At 34.6% G+C, this 17661-nt stretch overlaps 1 protein-coding gene and 1 long non-coding RNA gene across 7 annotated transcripts in view; both read right to left on the bottom strand.

The window, feature by feature from the left end:
• LOC115234287 (intersectin-1-like) overlaps window positions 1-8789 on the bottom strand; it is a 17047-nt gene extending 8258 nt beyond the window's left edge. For 2 of the 6 annotated variants that reach the window (XM_029805254.1, XM_029805249.1), the window contains exons 1-20: window positions 8533-8788; window positions 7601-7669; window positions 7166-7318; window positions 6838-7011; window positions 6415-6760; window positions 6096-6309; window positions 5865-6016; window positions 5672-5794; window positions 5452-5590; window positions 5073-5387; window positions 4591-4971; window positions 4336-4496; window positions 4029-4230; window positions 3652-3939; window positions 3393-3485; window positions 3115-3210; window positions 2986-2994; window positions 2704-2841; window positions 2502-2628; window positions 2214-2378 (exon numbers count right to left, since the gene is read on the bottom strand). In XM_029805254.1, coding sequence (XP_029661114.1) covers window positions 2214-2378; window positions 2502-2628; window positions 2704-2841; window positions 2986-2994; window positions 3115-3210; window positions 3393-3485; window positions 3652-3939; window positions 4029-4230; window positions 4336-4496; window positions 4591-4971; window positions 5073-5387; window positions 5452-5590; window positions 5672-5794; window positions 5865-6016; window positions 6096-6309; window positions 6415-6760; window positions 6838-7011; window positions 7166-7318; window positions 7601-7669; window positions 8533-8695 — 3508 coding nt within the window. In that variant the 5' untranslated portion in view covers window positions 8696-8788. Of the gene's footprint in view, window positions 1-2213; window positions 2379-2501; window positions 2629-2703; window positions 2842-2985; window positions 2995-3114; window positions 3211-3392; window positions 3486-3651; window positions 3940-4028; window positions 4231-4335; window positions 4497-4590; window positions 4972-5072; window positions 5388-5451; window positions 5591-5671; window positions 5795-5864; window positions 6017-6095; window positions 6310-6414; window positions 6761-6837; window positions 7012-7165; window positions 7319-7600; window positions 7670-8532 lie in introns of all 6 variants that reach the window. The other 4 variants (XM_029805251.1, XM_029805250.1, XM_029805253.1 and 1 more) reach the window with 4 other exon arrangements.
• Window positions 8790-11458: 2669 nt separating this feature from the next.
• Window positions 11459-16937, bottom strand: LOC115234237. The gene is made up of 3 exons (XR_003883894.1): window positions 15474-16937; window positions 15032-15405; window positions 11459-11767 (listed from the first exon to the last, which is right to left on the bottom strand). It is a non-coding gene; the product is annotated as an uncharacterized LOC115234237 (long non-coding RNA).
• Between the last annotated feature and the right edge of the window lie 724 nt (window positions 16938-17661).

The raw sequence follows: 17661 nt of genomic DNA on the forward strand, positions 1-17661 counted from the left end.
ATATAAAGTATAATGATTAATTATAAACTATAACAATAATTTACAATTATATTATATAAATAATAAAATCATAGGATAATACAATCAATCTCGATTAGTTATTAATTGTTATTGTTATTAATCGTTATATCAACGAAACGATTACCTCTGACGAAAAAATAGACGGACGAACGAATGAGCAGACATGCAAAAGGCAGACAAGCAGACTGTTTATAGTAACTTAGGAAGATATTTGGAATTTGCATCTGTTTATTTTTATTTCTAGACTGTATAAGCAAAAAGTATGTGAGAGAGTTCTATATGCTTGTGACATACAAATGTAACCAAGCCATATACAATGCATACATCTACATTAGACGAAGGAAGGAGATTAATGTTACCAGTTATTACAAAGCAAACTTTGTATGACGACAATCAAACATATTGCTTTTACATAAATATTTTTCAAAATAGCACACAAAAATATCATTAATTTTACTTTAGTAATAAAATACTTACACTAAAAAAAACCATTCCAATGTGTGATATAATTAAACAAAAGGTATTTGTAACTGAAGAAAAAATATATTCTTGGTCTATATATATATATGAACTACATCATTGTAAAAGATTTATGCTGCTGCTATCGCTTGGGATTATCATAACATATATCATAATGTATATATTAATCCATAAGAAAATAAAAATGTACTACATCATACTTTCAACTGCACTCTTTCTTATAAACTATTTACCTATAATAATAATAATGTGCTATGATAATAATTACAATAATAAACTCCATCTTAACTCATTTTGCAAATCACTAAGTGGTAAGATTCATAAGAGGAACAATCGAGGCAGTTGTCTCTTTAAAGCATCCCTTCTAATTTTAAAATTATTATGTAAAATCATAAAATTATGCAAAATATTTCGCATAAGATTTCTATTTCTTCTATATAAAACTTCTTACAATTGTTGAATGTGTATATAACAAAATGTATGAAATAATAAAATATATAGAAATTTGCAAATAGAACAAAAACTCTATTTAGGAAAAATTATTATTACTTGTATTCCAGCAGATTACCTCTGACGAAAAAATAGACGGACGAACGAATGAGCAGACATGCAAAAGGCAGACAAGCAGACTGTTTATAGTAACTTAGGAAGATATTTGGAATTTGCATCTGTTTATTTTTATTTCTAGACTGTATAAGCAAAAAGTATGTGAGAGAGTTCTATATGCTTGTGACATACAAATGTAACCAAGCCATATACAATGCATACATCTACATTAGACGAAGGAAGGAGATTAATGTTACCAGTTATTACAAAGCAAACTTTGTATGACGACAATCAAACATATTGCTTTTACATAAATATTTTTCAAAATAGCACACAAAAATATCATTAATTTTACTTTAGTAATAAAATACTTACACTAAAAAAAACCATTCCAATGTGTGATATAATTAAACAAAAGGTATTTGTAACTGAAGAAAAAATATATTCTTGGTCTATATATATATATGAACTACATCATTGTAAAAGATTTATGCTGCTGCTATCGCTTGGGATTATCATAACATATATCATAATGTATATATTAATCCATAAGAAAATAAAAATGTACTACATCATACTTTCAACTGCACTCTTTCTTATAAACTATTTACCTATAATAATAATAATGTGCTATGATAATAATTACAATAATAAACTCCATCTTAACTCATTTTGCAAATCACTAAGTGGTTAGCCCAGAATAAGCAAAGATGAAGTGTAACCTAATAAAATAATAACATAATAATAATAATAATAATAATAACAACAACAATAATCATAATGACAACAATCATAATGAAGAGAATGATGATACTGATAATAATGGAGGTAGTGATGCTGTTGATAATGATAATAAAAATGGTAACAATAATATACGATAACGAAAAAGATAATATAAATATATAGTCGTTTCGACTGGAACTTGTTACACCTAACGATCGTCCGCCTATCCATAGCCAGAAGTTGTGTGTTTCGCATTTCTATTCTGTCTTCTATTTTATCTGTTCGATCACTTTCTCTAGTATCTACACGCGTGTAGCCGATATGTGTAGGAATTTATTACAAATTCACATAATTGCGTTCTGAACATTATGAACATTAAAATATTATAGGCAAAATAAATTGAAAATTAAACTTTGACAATCACTTATGGAAGGAATACTTACACATAGATGATACGTAGTTACTTGGGAAGACACCGGATACGCCATTCAATTCGCCTCTCCACCATGCAGTTTCTTCCTTAGCAAGTACTGATATAACATCGCCTTTCTCAAAGCTTAATTCATCCTCATTTTGTGCTTGATAAGGATAAAGAGCCATAACGCGTTCTATAATAAAAAGTTATGTTACGAGTTCTATTTTGTCCAAAAAAATCAACATATATTATTCTAACCATTGCATGTAAGTATAGTCTTGAAAACTATGGTAATTAAATTGTAGAATTTACTCACCAATATTTGGATCTGTTGGAGAATCTTGATATCCATGAGAGACAGGTGTACTTCTATTACTGCTACTGGTTAGAGGTTTAACATATGTTGCTGGGAACCAACCAACTTGCCTCTTTTTACCCCGTGCCTAAATAAAGTACACTCTAGTTATTATTCGACAATAAAGGAATTAAGCAATAAGAAACAAAGCGTGTTATTCTACCTGAAGTTCTCCTTCCCACCATCCGCTGTCAGTTTTCTTACGGATCATTATTAATTGTCCTCTTTGCAAGTTTAATTGTTCTGCACTAGTTGCTTGATATGGTGCAATAACTTGGACAATTTCTGGTTTCCTTCCTCTCTAAAGAGAAAACAAAAATTTTTTTTAGTGAAATGATTTCTCGGTAAAAACTTTTTACTACTTGAAATAAAGAGAAAAATCGGCGTCACGAATTACAATCATTAAATGTCAGTCATATTTGATGTAGTAATATCAATCAAATACCTTATAATACTGTGTCACCAGAATGTCAGTAGCGTAAAAGAAGCAATAGGTACAATTATACTCTTTTAATAGAAAAAGTTTCAATTGTATGAATATATTAGAGAATAAAAACGCGAATAATTTTTTTACCTGCTGAGCAGCCATGGCAGTAAAGTCCGGTAATTCCGCTCTATCTTCAGCAGCTGCTCTTTCATCTTCCAATTGTTCTACCGTTTTTTCTACCTGCTAAATACACACACACTCTATGTCATTCAGCTTTATCAGCTGCAGTTTTATTTTATCAGATATTAGTAGAAAAATAACAAATTAATAAAATTACACAAAAATCAAATCAAACTAATATATATTAATGTAGTTAAGAATAAGATATAATTGAGATAAACAATTTAAAATAAGCAATTACGCACTTGTGATGCTGCAGTTACTGGGATAACAACTTCGGTATTTTTTGTCTCTGCATCAGTTGCACTGGACTGAGCGTTAGCGGTCAAAGAGGCATCCTGATCAATGCCACGCAGAGTCATATTAGAAGTCAATATCATATAAATTAGTAACAAATAAAAAAAAAATAATTCTATTTCATCGAATCAGGCAGTTAATAAGTTACATTTAAAGGATAACTAGGAAGAAAATATTTACAAAAAATATCAGATTTGTATGCCATACCTGATTGGGAGCATCGCACTTTTCTACATAATTAGATGGAAAAATTCCGCTTTTATCCCCTACACACCCAGTCCACCAGTCTCCTTCCTTTTTAGTAACCAATATAACTTCCCCTTGATTGAAACTAAGATCGCCGGTTTCGGTTGAGTCATATCGATAAAGTGCAACGTAATATTCGTTAAGACCATCAACCGCGATATCTTTGCTGTTTGTAAGTATTTCTTTTACGTATGATTTGGGGAACCAACCCTTATTTCCACTACTAGTTAAACCATACCACCAATCAGCCTAAATAAAATAATGGAAAATATATATTTTATGAAACACATATATATATATATTTTTATATAATCAAAACTATATATATATTTAATAACCTGCTGTTCAGAAACATAAATAGTCTCCCCTTTTTCGAAAGAAAGATGTTGCTCCGTAGTAGGTCGGTATGGAAACAAAGTGGTAGCTTCTATATGGCAAGATATACCTAATCCTAAAGTAGGTGTAATAGCTTCCACTATCGGAGCTTCTCCTCCTAATGATCCAGCATCGGATACATTTTCGGGAACTTCCGCTATTTCCCTATATAATTAAAATAAAAATATTCTGATACTATGGGAGATACACAAAGCAACATTTGATCTATGATATTTTATAAATACTGATATAAATAAAAATATAACTGACTCTAATGTTCTCTTCTCTACACTGTCTTGTTGTATGAAGGTACGTTCGTTGTCCAAGCCAATTGTATCCACTGGTTCCACATAAGATTCGGGAAACCAACCGGTATGACCGCGAATTTCTCCTGCCATCCATCCTGGTTCAGCGTTTTGCACAGGTGGTACCTATGTATAATATAGATATCATATTAGATATCGTATGTGTTGGATCAATTTTCTTTTGACAACAATGACACTCCTATGCATTTATTATACATACCGATATAATATCACCAGGTTGAAATGATATTTCGTCTTGATTTCGCGCCACAAATTCGTAAAGCGCTCTATATTTGCGAACACCCACGACATCAGCTTCATTCGTCAAGTTTGCCGCTACAGCGGTATCGTCAACAGGCCAAGCTGCGTCACTAGCTATACTAGGTGCGTTGCTCCAAGCGCTATCGCCCCATGCGGATGTGGCAAAGTCAGCGGCCGAGACGCCGCCGTCGCCGCTTGCCCGTAGTTCAAGTACTTTCTTCTTCTTTTCCTCAAAAGTACCGTAAAGCTGCTTACAGTCCGTTATTAGATTTTTCATTTGCGTCTTAATTTCTTCAAGTTGAGCATTATTATTTTCAATATCGGACATTTTCGAATCGACCTGTTGAAAAAAATATATGTTTTGGGATCAAACATCGATACATATCGTCCAAAACTAAAAATTATTTACGTATAATCGACGAACATTAAGGACACACATACCTGCTGTTGTAAATCTGCAATTTTATCTTTCATCTGCTTAAGAGTAATTTGTTTATTGTCAAAAGCCATCTTAATAGCCTCTTGTCCAACAGCATCTTGCGCCGCATTAAGTTTATTCTTTGCCTCGATACGCGCTTTCTCCTGACTCAACGCTAATAATCTTTGATTTTGTTCCCGAAGTTTATTCTTTAAGGCGGCCATTTCCTGTAATTGCGTGTCTCTCGTTGATCGCATACCATCGATAGTTGTCTTGACGCCTGAGACTCCTACCCGAGTATCACAAATTTTTTGCGATAATTCTTTCACTTTATCGTTCTGGAAAACAGAGAAAAATATTATAAAAAAAATTATTCATTAATTTTACTTTTAGTGTACTTACAAGTGTTCCAAGTTCAATGGTCAAGGTCTGATTCTTTGCTTTCAATTTGAGAAGAATATCTTGCTCTTTTTGTCTCTGCGCTTGCAATTCTTGCGATTTCTGCCGTTCCCATTCTAATTGTCGTTGTCTTTCCATTTCCCTGCATGTCAAAAAACAATACTACTTTCAAATCTGTATGGATATAAATTTTTCTAATAAAACCACGTGTTAATGAATTTACTTGCGTGCCGCCTCTTTCTGTTCTTGCGCGCGTTTCCGTTGCTCCTCTTTCTCCTGTTCGATTTCTTTTTGCCTCTGCATTTGTTTCTCGATCTCCGCTTGCCTACGTCTTTCCTGCTCTAATCTGTACCGCAAAACGCAACATTTTTCTATATGTATCTATATACATCTAATTGATAAATGATTCTACTTGCCTTATTTTTTCCTGTTTCTCGGCCTCCTCTCTCTCTTTTCGTTCCCGTTCTTCTTGTTCCTTACGCTGAATTTCTAACAACGCTTTACGCCTACGCTCCAATTCCGCTTGACCTTTCTCAAAGTTTTCTTTACGTTTATCTTCGAATGAAGTCTGCAGAATAATATTCCTTTTTTTCCTTTTCGTTTTTCTTTTTGCATAAAAAGATATTCATATATTATTAGCCATATACCTGTGGCATGCCCGCTAATGGATCAATATTTTCCGTTGCGTTCTGAGATAACGTTAAACTACTTTGACGTTGTCGTCTAAATGTGGGTGGGATAAGTTCCAGTGGAAGTGTTGTAGGTATTGTTTCGCCTGCTTTAGCGATATCGCAAAGATGCATTGCGAGTACAAATTCCTCAGAACCTAAACGTCCATCCGAATCCATATCAGATAAAGCCCTAACAACATACATTTAAACACTCTTTTTCACTCCCGTTTTACTACTTATATCGAATGCTCTTTTGTGTGCATCTGTTTTACAGTAAAAGATTTTGCAACTATACCATATTCGAGCAAGTATTGGTTGTGGCAATTGCGACTGCACCATGATGTTTCTTGCTTGAGGCCCAGATAGAAAACCAGATCTCGTTCTGTCCCAAGTATTAAATAATTGAGTATATTTTAATTTAGTTTGATGTGGCACTGCCCATTCTATAGATTGCGGCGAACCAACTAACGAGTGCTGCGAATCCACGGAACCCATTCTATCTATACTCGGTGGACGTGCCGTTGTACTTAAGGGTGTATTTGTAGATACCGGCGTTTGCGTGATGGCGCCATTGACTAATGCGCCGTTTGCAGTTGTGGAAGATACTAATGGTAACACTACTGATGAAGCAACTCCAGTACCTGTGAAAGAAAATAAAAATTGACACCATAATAAAAAATGCAAATATAAGAGATAAGACATTGTTTTGCATATGTACCAGTATTTATTGATCCAATGGATGGTACCATAGTAGAGACGCCAGTCATAGAAGCAACCATACCTGTGTTAACTATGCCTAATGGCTGTGTCGACAATGGCTGTGCTATATTAAAGGCAGCCATTGGCACAGGGTTTGTGTTTAAAGGTGCAATTGGTGCTACGGGTGGAATACCTATAATTAATAAAAATTAAATATATGCCAATATAACTTTGTAAAACTACAATTGTAAATGCATTATTATATAATAAAGATTATATGTATATATAATAAAATAATATTATTAAATGTACTCAATTTTGACCTAAAGTTGATTTTAATTTTTTACCTATACCAGAAACAGGTGGGACTGAAGAAACTACCGATGTACCAACAACAGAAGGTGGAACTTTCATGGGTGAGATTCCTACAGGACTATTTGGAAATGATGGAGGTGCTGGTTTTGGTGGTGGACCACTCGTCGTGGCCGCAAAGTTACTGCCTACAATAATTTCGTGTAATTATTATTACATTATTGAATTGTATCACATGGTTATAAATCTATAATCTATATTCCTTATATTTGCTTGATAAATTATACAACAAATATAAAAAAAAAATAGCTGAATAAGCATAAACAGAAATATTGTGCAAGTACTTTATGCTTTTTCATAGGATATTAATAAACATTAAGCAATGCAATAAAATTCAGTATAAAACTTTGTATGCAGATTCTGCATACATATTGGATTGTAATGTAACATGTGTATTTATTTAAACATACCGATACTTGCAGGTGGTGCAGGTCTTTGCGGAGGACCACTAATTGTGGTACTGAGAGAAGGCGCGACTCCTTTTTTTTTGCCGCGGAAAGTATAAAGAGCATTATTAATGAAATATTCTTTCTCTTAATTAATAAAATAACTTTATATCAGCAAATAAAAGTTCTGATTAAAAAATGTTATAAATTTTCTAATTTATAAATAATATCCCAAATTGTGTTAACACACATCTAATCATATTTATTTCTATGTTCAAGCGTTTACGAAGATCTTCCCAATTATATGAAAAATATCAAGACATGCAAAATATAAATAATATTAAAAGTATATAATAATTAATGCATATAAAGTATATAATAATTAATGCATATAGAGTTTCTTCTTTTATACTTCTAACAAATATATTTGTTGAGAATTTTATCATCGCAAAGTCCAACACATACCTACATGTGTAACACAAAGTAAATATGACAAAGATAAAAAATTTTCATAGCCTCTGTGCAAAGACTAAATTGTTGCTGCGATATAAAGTGTTACATAAATTTTGGACATTTTTTTTTATATCAAAACGATAAGCATATCCATGAAGCATCTGCTTCACACACATACACACACACATATACAAATACACACACATTAAAGAAATCATAATTATCTCATAAAATTGCATCTCTTTAAATAAAAATACATAATATATTTGTAAGAACACATTCCAAACAGATATATTGAAAGTGCAGCAAATATAATAGAACAAGCTAAAGAGATAGTTCATCTTATATTATTATATCATATATTATTAATAAAATGTCAACTAAAATTATTTGAAATTTAACTCGGAACATTTTATTAAACCATTGAATAAAAGCTTGCTCTTTAGAAAAAAAAAAGATAAATTGACCCATAAGAAACACAGCATTCAGCACAATTAACATACCCACAGAAGGTGGAGCGGGTCGGGCGGGTGGCTTAGACAGTATATGAGTTGTGGCATGTGTACTTGGGGCCACATTCTGTCTACTTTGTTGTAATGCTGTGTAGTATGATGCATTATGAGTAACACAATTATGTCTGATTTTGTTAATAAAGTAATAACACATATTGAGACATACGTAATATATGTTGAATTTAATTCATGGAAATGATAGGTGATAGTAATAATATAGATTTGTTGGATATTAGTGATATTGTAGCCATGTTTGATATATTATCTAAACCAGTCTGCAACACGGAGACGCGCAACACGTCGGAGACACGACGAAGTCTCCTCAGAGTCAATCGACACAAGTGAATCACCACTGACCACAATCAGCTTCACCCAGCTTCACCACCGCTCGTGCACTTACTCGTGTAACGTCACTTTCACGAGCTCGGCACCTCTCGGAATACTTCGGCGAGAATCGATATCCCGCCTCCGAGACTGATTCTATGATCCTCGACAAAGATCGTTGGTTCTTTGCGCCAAAGATTTTCAGCTACGCAACCCCGAACGATCAAAGTTATCGGAAATTCACGCGTATCTTTCTATATATTTTTTATATTAAGAACTTGCACAACGCAGAAAATGAGATAATACACGAGCCGAATGTCACAAAATAGGCGATATAATTGCGAGATTAAATTTTATAAATTATAATTGTCGAAGCGTTTTATCCAAGCATAACTGAAAATTTTAAAATTAAAAGCGCATATAACATACATTTTTTCAGAGAGAAAACATTTCGACGTAAATCATAAAATATATATTTATATCTTTCATTAACAACTTTTGTCGACTTTTCTCTGTTCCTTCCCCCCTTCCATTAATGGCTAAATTATATATATTAAAATATTAAGTATGCTTTCAGTCGAAGATGAAAGCGCTCGACAATAGATCTCTTGATAGGAATCAAAAGCTTTTAGCTTGGCGACTTGAAGGAGTAGAGACGGCGGGTGGTAATATACGAATTATACTAAATTACGAGTACCCGTCGAGAAAGGGGGAGAGGAAGGGGACCAAGCGTCCTTGATAGATATTCCAATCATGCACACACGTATATGTATACACATATACGAGCTGGAAATTGCAAATCCGCGTATCACCGGCAGTTAAACTCGCGCGAACGTTTTGCGAACCGATGCGGATCGCTTTCGGAGGTACGCAGAAAATTTCGCGAAAGTGTGTGGCTGTTTGCATTACTTGTAAATTACCCAGTAAGCAATTTGATAACAAATTGTTGCCAAATTGGCATCAAATTCGCTCAAAACTTGGTAACAAATCATAAAAGTTTGTGACAACGACGAGTCACTGCAATGTCTCTACATACACAGTGAAAATTTTTGACGAGCTATTTTCTTTATCGCGAATCTTCGTCTATAATAAAACGTACGAGGACAGGCAGTTACAGTAGTTCTTCTTTGTAGAGTTATAAATCAGTTCATTTAAATATCACATGATCTTACGCAATTCCATCGATATAATCGGTGTGTCAAAAAATGTATGATCATAAATTTCATAACGATCAGTCATATGTGTGTGTCTGTTTCTTTTTTTTTTTCAAAACGCACACACTGTTTTGACACGTGATAAACAGACGTACACATATGGAGGTTGGTGATAAATACTTTGAATGGATATATATGTGGCTGATATTATTCCACATATAAAACTATTGATTGATATTAAATTATTAAAAGATCAAACGGTTAAACAACAATTTGCCGGGATTGAATTGATCATAGCAGATCATGACAGCAATATATGTTTCGAAATTGTTATTGTCGATATAAATGGAAATTTTAGAAAAACGCTCTATATTTTTTCATTCTATACATGCATATATATAAAGATGCAAATCTATAATTATAAACACTACAGTAAAGCTGTTTTCATAAACGGCACGTGTATAATGCGATGACACAAATCGTGATATACGCGCCATAAGTAACGGAGTAATATAAAAAAGTATCGAGCCGCAATTCGCAATTACAACTCTTTAATCTCGCATAATCCAATCGCGAATAATGCGAGCAACGTTTATCGCTTCATTGTTACGTACGTACGATTGATGTGAGAAATACATAAGCTCAAACGAGCGAAGCAGAAAAGGCACTTACGATATAAAAGAAAATTTCGCTAAACAATTATAGTACGTATAGACAAACTCAATGGTTACTTTAGAAGCTGTACATAGATTCATTGAAGGGTTCGCTGTTGAAAGACGAGAGATAAAAGGGAGCCGAAGGAAATGAAAATTATCATCACATTTCAAAATAAAGAAGAGATAGGCGTTATCGATAACGCTTCTCATGGCCCTGCCACCCGGTGGCGAATGCGCGAGGCTACCACTTCGGTCTTCGGTTTTCGGCCACAACTTTAGCGCCGGCGCCGAGAGTTTCCTCCTCTGCCTCCCCGAGTCCCCGACGACATCGGTTCATGAACCATGGTGTTGCGTGTCTCGACATCGTGCTAGCTAGTGCTGATAGTATCAGGCTGATACTAGCTGGCGCAAACTTGGCGGCCGGCCTCCTCGTGCGTCGCGCGGAGTACACGTGTCCGTTCGATACGCGTCGGTAACCCCACGCGTTCCCCCCTAAATTCTCATTCCGAAGGCAAGAGAGAAAGGTGGACGCGCGAGTCAATCGAACGGACGTGCAGAGTGTGCATATCGTTGCGCCTGGTATCGCGACGCCTTTTTGACGAAAGTTATCGATCGGCAGTGCTACGGCGAGAACGACCATCCAGTGGCCGGCCGGCATAGCGCGTGGTGTCACACCGGGTCCTACATGCCGTACAGGAAGCTGGCATTTGGCGAGCCGCTGATAAAATCACGCCATTTACAGATTCGTCCGTGATCGACCGTGGAAACGTGGGGCACGTCAAACGGGGGTAATTACATCAGTATCATCATCATCATCCTTCTTCTAAATCGAATTACGATGCGAGTTGTAGCATCGTGCGTCCGTCGACCACGTAGAGGTTGCGTCGCGAATGTCGCGATTCGGCCACTCGCGTGATTCACGCGAGTGGCGAGTATCGTGTCCCTTGCCGCTGTTGGATTACTGAATGATACTCGGCTGGATTGTTTCATTATCTGATTCCTTGGATCCAAATCGTTAAAAGATTCTTTCTGTCTTAGGTCATCTCTCCGCTTTGTCTCAATTGACAAATGTTCATCAATCGAGTAAATTACCTGAATGAAAAAGAAACAACAATATATTTACCGCATATTACTGTATATTTATTTTGACGGAAGTTGTCCGAGTTATGTGATACTCGTTATGTATGCATGATAATACACTTCAAAAATAATTTCAAGGACTTCGTCTTTTAGCATGCGATAGAGAAATGGCTATAAAATTTGCGACAAACAAATAGAAGTAGTAATAGTGACTCGGTAATATTTATAAATGAGCATTGTGTTCGTATTCCACATTTGGCGCTAAAAAAATCCCAACTCTCATTAATGTCGCGCAATCATTCTCATTCGCCTACAATAAGTATATAAGACAATTCGGCCGCTTTAATAAAAATAAAACATCGGAATAAATTTGTTTTTAGATTAATTTCGAGTTACACACTTTATTAAGCCTTTCCTCGGTAGCTAAATAAATAATTTAAAACATCTGTTACTTGCGCAGAATAAATAATGAGTGCATAGATTTTCATATCTAGAGTCTTTAAATAAATTCAAGATTCACGAAACATAAGCTTGCAGTGCATAAGTAAACGTAAATTTATAATATTTAAAAATTCATACGACATAACAAGTACATAATAAGATAATATTTGTGGAGACACAAACTGCATTTGCATTTTTTTTTTTTTTTTTTTTTTTTTTTTTTTTTTTTTTTTTTTTTTTTTTTTTTTTTTCAAGTATATAATAAAATAATATTTGTGGAGACACAAACTGCATTTGCATTTGCTTTTTTTTTTTTTTTTTTTTTTTTTTTTTTTTTTTTTTTTTTTTTTTTTTTTTTTTTTTTACTTAAGATTCTTAAAACAGACAGTTTTATTTCTTATGCAAGAGAACTGCTTACGCACGGAGCTGCAAAGTAGCGGAATACACCGTTTGTTTGCAAATTAGCAGTGCGTTTTCATCATAATCATAATGAGAAATTAGTTTAGAACGTGATGTACATGAATTCTTATTCGAAAATAGTCATTGATAAAATTCTCGGTAATTGAATAAAAAATATGAAATTGAAAGACTGAAGCAGCTATAGCATATATTTAGCCTATCCTCTCATCTTCTGCGTTATTTCCAAGATAATTCTTATACCTACAAAAAATGATACGAAAAAATTTAAATTATTTTTATTCGACTGTAATAAATATCGAAATTTGTTGTTCTTTTATACTACGAGTGATATCACACACTAGTTCATTTTTCGCATACTCTAAAACGGCATAGTTGCACGTTTAATGAAAAACTGAGAAGAGAGAAAAAAACTGGATTGGACGAATACTTTTCTTGTATCTTCGTGGCGGGACTACAGACGATGTGAAGCGAGACCGAAGCGAGAACCAACACGACGCAGCATAATGCCCTTGCACACATATATACACATACATACATACATACAGAGAGACAGAGGTCTTCTTAACATTATGAAGCGTCTGGCTCGCGTATTCTTAATTCATTTTTCGTTACGGACGTCATTTTATCGATCTCCCAGACATTCCTTAATTTCACTTGTGACGAAGATTGGTTTAATTTTATTAATTTATTAATCATGCTAAGTGGAGAAACTGGCAAACAAGAGACAAGGCGCGGTTATGGGTGCGCAAATTTTTTAAATTGTTAAATTTCAGTATTAGATATGCATTAAAAATGTACGTATTTTGAACCGTTTTTTGATCCATCTTCAGCATAGATAGAAATATATAAAGATTAAATTAGTATATTTTAAATTGATATTTTAAAACTCATAACCAATACAATATTCATTGTTGTAGCCAAAATTCAAATTGAAGTCGATAATCAGAAAGAAAGATTCATCAAAACCCGTATAGAGTGTGAAAATTAGTGGATAACATCGAAATACCATCGTTACATATATATCCGTCTATGATTTAAAATGTAAATATTTACATTTACATTTTTAATAATGTACATTTAAAATGTAAACATTTACATTACATTTTAAACCATCGACGGATATACGTATGGCGATGGTGTTTCGACATTGTCCACTAATTTCCACAGACTCTACGCGGGTTTTGGTGAGTCTTCCTTTCTGATTATCGATTTTAAATTGAATTTCGACTGCAACAACAATAATGTGAAAATTAAATTTTAAAATATTAATTTAATCTTTATATATTTCTATTTATGCTGAAGATGGATCAAAAAACAGTTCAAAATGTACATTTTTAATGCATATCTAGTATTAAAATTTAACAATTTAAAAAATTTGCCAATCAATAACAGCGCTTTGGCTCTTATTTGCCAGTTTCCCTACTTAGTATTGTTAATACTCGGAGCCTATTGCTGTTATTATTCTATTAATCATATTTGCTGAAAGTATTTTAAATACATAAATTATGATTTCCTCGTGAGAATATTGCCTGACCATGCCGATATCAGAGACCGTATCACGCGTAAATAAATAACTTTAGGACACATTTTCTCTTTAAAAATAGATTATTTGTTCTTATTCTACAATTATATATGCAATAGATAATATCGGATATAAAAAGATATAAGATAGATACGAGTCTTGTATTTTTTTTCAGAAAGAGAGGGAATAGTTTGGCCCCTTTCATCTTTCCTCGCGATTCGGCATGTTCAGACAATCGCAGAGAGCAACAGCGTGACCATCCGTTTTTTTTATCTTCTTCCTGCCACTTTCCCTGCATAATGCATCTTCCTTTATTAGCTGTGCCCGACAGAAAAATAGCCTTGTAACTGTTAAGATCTTTCCAGGTAGATTTGCATACCTGCATAAATACATAGGTATGTATAAGAAAAATAAATCAATCACGTATCTAATAACGCAGAAATACGGCATCCTTCGCATTAAGCAAGCGTCGACCTAGATTGATCGATTCTTTTTGTACATAAATATGCAAGCTATGCAGGTATGCAAATTCGTCTAGATAGGCCTCTATATGCTATTTCACAACCTGTTGAATGCCTGTTAGCGACATGTTATGTTTATCAAAGTGTATGTTTAAATTGATGAAAAATAATGGTAGCCTTTTAGCAAACGCGTTGGGAGTTCGCAGACCGTTAGCAGGTTCTGGCACGCAATCGTTATGTCGCCGATAGTTTGAATAGCTGAACGATCTTTCCACAAAACATTAAATAGAAATGATAAATAAATTATAATTAGATTACAACAAAATCTCTCTACCGATTAAATTTGATTGAGCGTAAAGATAATCACGAAATAATGAGAATATAATAACGTTGATTGCAATGATAAATGCAATGTCGTTCGAGTTCACACACCTGTGTAGTTGCCGTCTTAATAACTCGCGGTTACGAATGATGCTCCATCAAACTGTTCGCAAAGAGTCGCTAATGTTCAGCGCTGACTTATACTTGAAACGCGCCAGCCACTCTTTACGTCTTTCTTTCTCTTTCCTCTCCTTCCATTCCTACTCGCAAGAAACCAGTCGTGATTTTTCACGCGGTGGGAACTAGAAGTCGCTCCTTACTATAAATAGCCTTCAGGTTCATTCTCGGGACGCGATGTCAGCCTCCGACGGTGACGGCGGCGGCTGGTCCACCGGCAAACATGCGTCTAGCAATCATCTCTGTCGCGTGCGAATAATCGGCTTTTATCCTCCGGCGACTCGAACTGCGTTCCTTTGCGCGATAAGCTGAAACAGACAAATACATTAGAAGGGGGAAGGAAATAAATCAAAATATACTAATATGAATATATTACCTAGGCAGGTAGGAGCGCAACGTGAAAAGAATGCAGAGGATGAGATCTGCAATCTGCATCGGAATTTTTGTTAAACGAGAAGAAAGAAATTCCTTGTGTGTTACGCGACCAATACATATTCTCTTAGCGAGTGAAAGTACGAGGAGATGCGTCGCGACAAACTCGAAGTGTACAAGATTAGAACTGCTAATTATCGTACATTCTTTTTAAATTATGCACTTAAGATGATAAATGATGTACATATCTGTCTTTATAGAAAAAAATATACACGTTTTAAAAATAATATGAATAAATTATGGGTTACGTGACGCGCACAAGTCAAAACAAAATCATTGACTAACAAATCTGCAAATAATACAATCGAGATAGCTTTACCTACATACATTTATCCTCTACCGCGATAATACAATCTTATCGAGAAAAATTGATACTCAGCACTTTTGTTAGCGATTAAGTTGAGAGAAAACAAGAGACTTATTATTTTGCTAGATTTGCAATATATTTATAATTCAATGTTAAACGCATTTTATTAGAGTGCCTGATGCATTATCAACTATGATACAGATTGACATAAGCGACCCCTCGAATATCGTGCAGAAAATATCTCATAAAACTATGATACCGATGACACGGTGATAACATCGATAACGGTTGTCTCGCATCGCATTCCGTTGTAACTAGTAGTACATTATATATGAATGAACGTTTGTACATGGATGATTAAACGTGCATTGGAGTACATTTTCATGAGTATATACGTATACGTGTACATACATGAATGATTTTTCAATATGCATATTAGTATTGTTTATATCGAAACACGTAATTAATACGCAAAGTCGAAAAACGTGAAAAAGCGATATATGTTGTACCAAGAGCCGTGTTAAACGACGCTTTGTTGCCGGTTTCTTAACCTCGTGGCCCTTACAACTTTTACAACGCGTCTTATCTCGTATCGTTCAAAAATAAATTTAACAAAGCACACGAGGCGAACGGTGCATTTCTGCCTGAACATTATTGATTTAAAATAATTACGGAAATTATAGTTAAAAGGCGGAAGAACAACCGACACGAATACAAATAATGATTAACAGAAACAATGATTAATTGTCGCTCATTATCAAGAAATAAGCAACGGAACAGGGTTTATCGAGTATCGCGATAAACGATGTAGCATGCGTGATAAACTGCACGGATAAATCGTGAATTGTGTTCGCGCCATTTGAATCGCGAATTGGAATAGTATTAAAAATGAGTAACCTAAAAGCACATTTTTTTTCACATTTTTTTCATTTTGCGTTTATTTCACTTACTCGAATACCGTCGTCTACATCTGTCAACGAAAGAACGTGTGGGAGGATCGCGTTCGATTTTGACAGATCGAGATCCATGATCCATCTCTCTGTGTAACGAAAAAAAAATGGGGGGAAAAAAAAGAAAAAGGGAATTCTCATCCTCCATTCGAGACGTGCGCGATGCATCGAGGTGAATCTAGCTGCGCTGGAACGGATCGGAATCAGATGGCGAGCCGAGCCGGAGTCGAGCCGAGTCGAATCGAGCCGAGTCGAGCCCAAATGAATCGCGCCGCGTCGCACCGGCTAAAAGCATGTGGCCAGTAGGCCAGTTTCCGTCCGTCCTTGATGCGCGTCGGGTTGTATTCGATCGACAAGTGCTCGGACTCGTCTTATACCGTTTGTATTCGCGCCCGGGCACATTTCGAAAAATCACTCCTTCATCTCGAGACATCGTCCAACAGCCGCCGCTTCTATCGATTACCTTCGTGCAATCAGTGTAATTATCGAGATAGATATAGACGCGCGAAACATAGCACATATAATTTCATATGTAGTATGTCTCAAATTATAATTTTATGTAAAGCTAACAGAGGCTCGCGCGAATGCATTACGTATGTGCGAACGTTGCGCGATTGAATGTTTCGAAACTTTTCCTTCGTGTTATTCGGAAAAATTTATCGTATCGTAGCCAGAATATTAACCTGCCGCATTTTCTAACAAAAATATTAATTGATATATTATTTTGAAGAAAAATATTATTTGAGAAATATTATTTTGATTATTCGATTATATTATTTGATTGCATTATGCGACATATGATTTTATTATTAATTATAACATGATTTGATACATTGACTGCCATATAAATTTTTAATTCGAGAAAAGAACATACA

This window comes from Formica exsecta, unplaced genomic scaffold (assembly GCF_003651465.1).
Source record: "Formica exsecta isolate Colony F162 unplaced genomic scaffold, ASM365146v1 scaffold2, whole genome shotgun sequence".
NCBI lineage: Eukaryota > Metazoa > Arthropoda > Insecta > Hymenoptera > Formicidae > Formica > Formica exsecta.